General features: G+C 44.3%; 1 protein-coding gene across 2 annotated transcripts in view; it reads left to right on the forward strand.

The window, feature by feature from the left end:
- mgat4b (alpha-1,3-mannosyl-glycoprotein 4-beta-N-acetylglucosaminyltransferase B) overlaps positions 1–7,500 on the forward strand; it is a 112,214-nt gene that overhangs the window by 84,670 nt on the left and 20,044 nt on the right. For both annotated transcript variants that reach the window (XM_080841342.1, XM_080841343.1), the window contains one exon: positions 4,541–4,616. In XM_080841342.1, the coding sequence (XP_080697468.1) occupies positions 4,541–4,616 (76 nt within the window). The remainder of the gene's footprint in view (positions 1–4,540; positions 4,617–7,500) is intronic.

Consider the following 7,500-nt stretch of genomic DNA (forward strand, 5'->3'; position numbering starts at 1 on the left):
GTAGTATGCAATGAAACCGGAAACGTGAGACTCATGAAAAGGCTGTGGTTAGCAGGCCAATCACAGTCTTTGCGAGCTGCGTGGGGCCGGCGTGGCTTTGTTGTATAGTGAAAGTGTGTCAAGTTTAGAGGACAAAATTACTAACCACCTTAAAACTGACCCCGACCACACAGTGGTTTTTGTAAGACGTCAGAAGCCATAAAGCTTGGAATCCATTGGTTTAAAATGTAACAATGTGTTAAAAATGTGATTTATCCCAGTCTAACGGAACCTACTATGTGCAGGTACACGATGCTGCCCCCTGTCCACACACAAACACATGCACACGCGCACGCACACGCACACGCGCACGCACACGCACACGCACAAGCATGCACACACACACACACACACACACACACACACACACCCCACAGCACAGCTCCAAGTAGTTAGTAACTAAAGCTGTCAAATAAATGTAGTTGAGTACAAAGTACACTATATCTCTTTAGAAATTAAGTATAACGTGTGTGTGTGTGTGTGTGTGTGTGTGTGTGTGTGTGCGCGTGTGTGTCTGCGTGTGCTCGCTCATGTCCACAGTGCCATGAACTCCTTTTCTTCCCCCTCTTTCTGGCAAGATCTTATTGATTGGTCATGACAGAGGCTCTAGAACATTCTGGCTCTAATCAGAGTTGTGGCAGACAGACCCAAAACCACAGCGCTCTGCCTGGGCCGCATGTCACACACACACACACACACACACACACACACACACACACACACGCACACACACACGCACACACACACGCACACACGCACACACGCACACACACCACAGACAATTGACTCACATACCCTAACAAGAGTATTAAGGGTTCCAATCCTTCCTTAACCACCGAAAACAAAATGGTAACACTTTTCTTCAGGGAACAAATGTTAGCCATTAACACATCATTAAGTGGTGTCTGCATAAATGCCTATTAAGTCTGCATTAAGCGTCAGTGATTATTTATTAGGTCTGTACTTGGCAATTTCTTCTTCTCATTGAATATGTCTTTTATTCTTGGTACATCTTTAATAACCAACTTAATAACCAACTAGTAGGTCTCAACCTAAGCTTACTGATAAGCTTACTTAATATATATATATATACAATATATAATAAGATTTAAAATAGAATGTAGAATGGAAGTCTCCTAACACACTGTCTGAATATGTTACTTATAGAGACAGCATCATTGTAGAATAGGTATTCCTAGTGACAAACAATGTTCCGTTACTCAATGCAGTGACACAGCAGGTCCAAGATCTGTTAGTTGTCCTCACCCAGGCGGTGACTGGCAGGCTGGGCCCCTGTCCGGAGCAATGAGTGCACTTCCAAAGGTGATACCTACATACAGTGCCACTTGAAAGTATGTGAACCCCTTGAGCACTTAAGCGTTTTCTGTTGTTTTACCATGATTTTTCATTTTATTTTATCACCAATTTTCCATAGATGAAATGTCAGGTTTATGTTTATCATTTGCATGTACTTGTTTAGAGGAAATTGTTTGAAAAGCTGAAAAACTACATGAAACATGGAATTAGTCCATTTCAAAAGTAAGTGAACCCCCAGCTGAATTGATAAAGTCAAGCAGGTAACAGATTCAGTGAAACTTATTTGGGTGAATAATTAGTCAATTGAGCAAACCGATCATCTGAGACATCCTTAGGGAAAGGTTTGGGCAACACAGATTAAAAGAGAGAGGAAACCAACCAAACTACTGTAGTGCCAAGGTGTACCCACACAGATCAACAATGCCGAGAGGAAACGAGATATCCGAGAACATCAGGAAGAAGGTACTGACAGCCCATCAGTCTTGGGAAAGCTATAAGACCATCTCCAAAAGATTCCAGCTCCATCCATCCATCCAAGACAAATAATTTTGAAATGGAGGGCATTCAACATGACCGCATCTCTGCCTAGAAGTGGACGCCCATCAAGACCATCACCAAGAAGCACCAGAAGAAGAATAAATCAGGTAAAAGTCAACCCACACATCACCTCTAAAGAGTTTCGGACCTCTCTGGCAGCATCTGGGGTAAATGTACATGGGTCTACAATCAGACGAAAATTGTTGGTTTTGATCGTGACAAAATAATTCTATCTCGGACTCATCTGTTTAAAGAAGGGACTTCCAGAAGGCCTTTGGTTTATCCAAGTGCTCTCGGGCAAAGTTGAAACGGGCAGTTTTGTTCTTTTTTGAGAGCAGAGGCTTCCTTCTAGCAACCCGATCATGAATGTCATGTCTATTCAATTTTCGTCTGATTGTAGACCCATGTACATTTACCCCAGATGCTGCCAGAGAGGTCTGAAACTCTTTAGAGGTGATGTGTGGTTTGACTTTTACCTGATTTATTCTTCTTCTGGTGCTTCTTGGCGATGGTCTTGATGGGCGTCCACTTCTAGGCAGAGATGCTGTCATGTTGAATGCCCTCCATTTCAAAATTATTTGTCTTGGATGGATGGATGGAGCTGGAATCTTTTGGAGATGGTCTTATAGCTTTCCCAAGACTGATGGGCTGTCAGAACCTTCTCCCTGATTTTCTCGGATATCTCGTTTCCTTTCGGCATTGTTGATCTGTGTGGGTACACCTTGGCACTACAGTAGTTTGGTTGGTTTCCTCCCTCTTTTAATCTGTGTTGCCCAAACCTTTCCCTAAGGATGTCTCAGATGATCGGTTTGCTTAATTGACTAATTAAGCACCCAAATAAGTTTCACTGAATCTGTTACCTGCTTGACTTTACCAATTCAGCTGGGGGTTCACTTACTTTTGAAATGGACTAATTCCATGTTTCATGTAGTCTTTTGGCTACTCAAACAATTCCCTCTAAAAAAAGTACATGCAAATGATAAACATAAACCTGGCATTCCTTCTATGGAAAATTGGTGATGAAAAAAATGAAAAATCATGGTAAAACAACAGAAAACTCCTTAGTGGTCAAGGGGTTCACATACTTTAAAGTGGCACTGTATTATATCACTACAAGCTCCTTTTTCTAAAGTGAAGGCTGATAATCTTCTAATGACAACATAAAAAGGATTAAATACTTGTGAGAGTTTAAACATTTTATTTAGAAAAAAAAAGACAATTGTGCAGGTAGGAAAACCTATTGTACAAATATTCTGCCACTCTAAGTGGTATATTCAGACAATATATTAAAAATGTATAAACCTTGTAATTTGATCTTTGCTATATCAGTAACCTTAGGTTAAGACCGACTAGTTGATTATTAAGGATGTACCAAGAATAAATTACCCGTTCAATGAGAACAAGAAATTGGTGAATACTGGACTAATTCATTAGTAATGGTCCTTAATGCGGACCTTATGGAGCACTAATACAGACACTCATTAGTTATGTGTTAATGGCTAATATTAGTTCCCTATAGTAAAGGGTTACCAACTAAAGATAAAATAAACAGGAACCAGGAGCACACTGTACCTTATAAATACATACATATGTACAAGTGTGTGTGCGTGTGTGTGTGTGTGTGTTTTCAGTGTTCAGTGTTCAGTGCCTGCCATCAATCATGCTTTCGCTGAAACATCACAATGAGACCCTTCAATACTGGCAGCCTTTCTGTCCCCATAATTGCTCTCACGGGCACTTCCTTAAGTATAGGCAGTCAGCCATGGTGTCAAACAGCATGTCACGTACCACAGGCAGCCCAGCCTGCTGACATACCGTTCACTACAGGAGCCAGAGTATGGCAACAGTGCTGTTAACCAGCCGTTCATTACAGGAGCCAGAGTAAGGCAACAGTACAGTTAATAACAAGAGCCAGAATATGGCAACAGTACGGTTAATTACAGGAGCTAGAGTATGGCAACAGTGCGGTTAATTACAAGAGCCAGAGTATGGCAACAGTATGGTTAATCAGGCGTTCATTACAGGAGCCAGAGTAGGCAACAGTACGGTTAAATACAGGAGCCAGAGTATGGCAACAGTGCTGTTAATAACAGAAGCAAGAGTATGGCAACATTACGGTTAACCAGGCATTCATTACAGGAGTCAGAGTATGGCAACAGTATTGTCAACCAGCAGCGCTTTCTCGGGCACGATGTTCTGTTACCTAGCTCGGGCTCAAACAAAGTGTGTCATTTCCTGTTCCCTTATACACATCAGTTAAGCGGTGCTGCTGTGCCTTAGCTGGTGCTGTGAGGCGCTACTAAGATCAACTATAACATCATGGGTTCAATTTCTAGGTAGCACACATACTGTAGACTAGTAGTGAAATGTGTATCTGGACTGTAGGTTGCTTTGGGGTCTTTTTGTGTGTGTGTGTGTGTGTGTGTGTGTGTGTGTGTGTGTGTGTGTGGGTGTGTGTGTGGGTGGGTGGGTGTGTGTGGGTGTGGGTGGTTGTGTGTGTGTGGGTAGCACACATAGGGAAGTAATGAAATATGTATCTTGACTGTAAGTTGCTTTGGGATAGAAGTGTCTGCTATATGAGGAAACGTAACTCAAATGTGTCACGGTATCACATGTGGTTAATGTCCTTTTCCGTTTGGTTTCTCAGGTGGCGGACGAAGCAGAACCTGGACTACTGTTTCCTGATGATGTATGCCCAGTCTAAAGGAACCTACTATGTGCAGGTACAAGATGCTGCCCCCTGTCCACACACACACACACACACACCACAGCACAGCTCCAACTGTCCTGCTTTCTAGAACATTCTTTGGGTCTGGGTCTGGGGTCTCAACTAAACTGCCAGGAGCTGCACCTCTTAGCTCTGGGATCTCCCAATATTTTGCAAGGCTGACACAAATCAAATTTGTTCCGGGTGTTTGAGACATTTTGCGGAACATGTGGAAATCGGCAAGAGATTTTCTTTTTGTCATAGCATGTCAGTTTGTGTTCCGTGACTTTGATAGTTCATCACATGTACACTGCACGTGGTTAGCTGTGTTTTGGGAAATTTAGAAATGAAGTCTGTGTGTGTGTGTGTGTGTGTGTGTGTGTGTGTGTGTGTGTGTGTGTGTGTGCGCACATATCTGTGTGTGTGTGACAGAGAGAGAGAGAGCACATGAATGTTTGTTTTTGATGGAAGCCAAGAGGAGCCCTGGTGAAGGATTCTTTGCCATGTTATTAACTTTGTCTTTCTGCCTGGTCTCATAGATGATGCACCTTTGGCCGTCACCGATATTAACACTAGATGGTCTGTGAGCATAGCTGGATTTGATGAGGGTGGATACTGATGGGGCCTGCTGTATGTATGTTTGGTGTGTGTGTGTGTGTGTGTGTGTGTGCGTTTATATGAGGGTGTGTGCGCGTTTATATGAGGGTGGGTGGGTGTGTGTGTGTGTGTGTGTGTGTTGTGTGTGGTGGGAAGGACTTATTTACAAGAGTGTAAGAACTCTGTACTGGACTTGGTGTCTGTCTCTCTCTCTGTCTGTCTGTCTGTCTGTCTGTCTGTCTGTCTGTCTAAATGAGATTGTTTTTGAGGTTTCCACTGTGCTTTGACCAGTGTGTGTGTGTGTGTGTGTGTGTGTGTCACTGAGAGCACTGGGCTGTGAGTGTGTTTTGACAGCTCTGTGTTTAGCTCGGAGCTCTCTCTGAGCAGATGTGGCTGCCTCTGAAGGCTCGGGGTAATTACTTCCACGTTGGTTCCAGAGAGGAAGTGGAAGATGCCGTTTCTGTCAGGCACGCGCTAACCCGGCCAAATCAGAGCAGAAGAGTACCCTCTCTCTCTATCTGTTTCTCTCTCTCTCTCTCTCTCTCTCTCTCTCTCTGTCGCTGCTCTTCTCTTTCTTTCGCTCTCTCTCTGGCTCTGCCTCCCTTTGTCTCTCTCTGTTCTTCTTCACCTCTCTCTGCCTGTCTCTTCCTTTATTTCTCTCTCTGTGTCTCTGTCACTCCCTCTCTCCATCTCTTCTGCTTCTGTTTCTCTGGCTGTGTTTTCCACTCTGTCACCATGTAACACTCTCAAATGTCTCTTTCCTTCTGTGATCCTCTTTCGCTGTCTGGCTGTTTCCCCTACTCTCCTTGCCTTATTCAGAATCTCCATCATACCCCAGTCCCCCCCCAACCCCCCCCCCCCCCCCCACACACACACACACACACTCACACATACACCCCACCCCAATCTGCTCTGTTTTGCTGCCTGGGATGAGTGTATGCAAAGCTGTAATGAAGGGTGCTGTTGGCATGCAGACAGACACTCAGATGGCATCTTTCTTTTAAGAGAGACTGGTGTGTGTGTGGGGGGGGGGGAGGGGGGCTTCTACCCATGTGGAGGAGGGCAGGGGTGTGTATATGACGCTGGCTTTACGTGCTCCGACTAATAGAACTATTCAAGCTGTTTTCTACACACATGCAAAGTCCTATCTCTCTCTCACACACACACACACACACACACACACACACACACACAGACACACACAGACACGCACACACAGACGCGCACACACACACACACACACATACACACACACACACATACACAAACACAAACACACACACAGAAATCAGAATAGATGCAGTAATCAGCAAATGTACATACCTCCACTGCTGTCTGTCTGTCTGAGCCGAAGCCGTGGCCTGTGGTGAGTAGAGTGTGTTTACGGTAATAGCCACTGATTAGGTAATGGCCCTCTATTCTTGGTCTTCCCGTTACCATGGAGGCCTCTACCGCCCCGGCAACATTCTAACCTGTGGAATAGCATTGGACTGGACACGCCAGGTGTGTGAAACCCCAGCCCAACACCTGCTGGGATAACTAGTCCACGCGTGGGAAGAGACATTATCAAACACCTGCTGGGTTAACTAGTCCTGCTTGAGAAGAGACATTATCAAACACCTGCTGGGTTAACTAGTCCACAAGTGGGAAGGGACATTATCAAACACCTGCTGGGTTAACTAGTCCACAAGTGTGAAGGGACATTATCAAACACCTGCTGGGTTAACTAGTCCTGCGTGAGAGGAGACATTATCAAACACCTGCTGGGTTAACTAGTCCTGCGTGAGAAGGGACATTATCAAACACCTGCTGGGTTAACTAGTCCCGCGTGAGAAGAGACATCAGCAGGAGACAAACCAGTAAAGGACAAAGATGGCTGTTGCGTGGCGAGACTTGCCTATACGGAGGCTGGTGTTAGTCTTCCTCTCGTGACAGTATAGTCTTCCTCTCGTGACAGTATAGTCTTCCTCTCGTGACAGTATAGTCTTCCTCTCGTGACAGTCTAGTCTTCCTCTCTTGACAGTACAGCGCACATCATATGAGTTAAACAGGTTGTTTTTCATTAGCTCAAAAATTGACAAATCTTTATTGGAAATCGCGGCTGTGTGTGTGTGTGTGTCTCAGCACTGCAGTATTGTGAGACTGTGCAAACGGAATGCAGCACTAACTCAGTTTGTTTTCAGCCTTGAATGTTTCTCATAGCTTTGTTTTTCTATTAGTTCAGTGAATTTACTGACTCACTAATTCAATTTCTTTGTTTTGATGATTTGTTTGTTATTGAGAGTGAGCTTACTGGTGTGTGA

This window comes from Sprattus sprattus (assembly GCF_963457725.1).
Source record: "Sprattus sprattus genome assembly, chromosome: 6".
In the NCBI taxonomy this organism is placed as follows: Eukaryota; Metazoa; Chordata; class Actinopteri; order Clupeiformes; family Clupeidae; genus Sprattus; species Sprattus sprattus.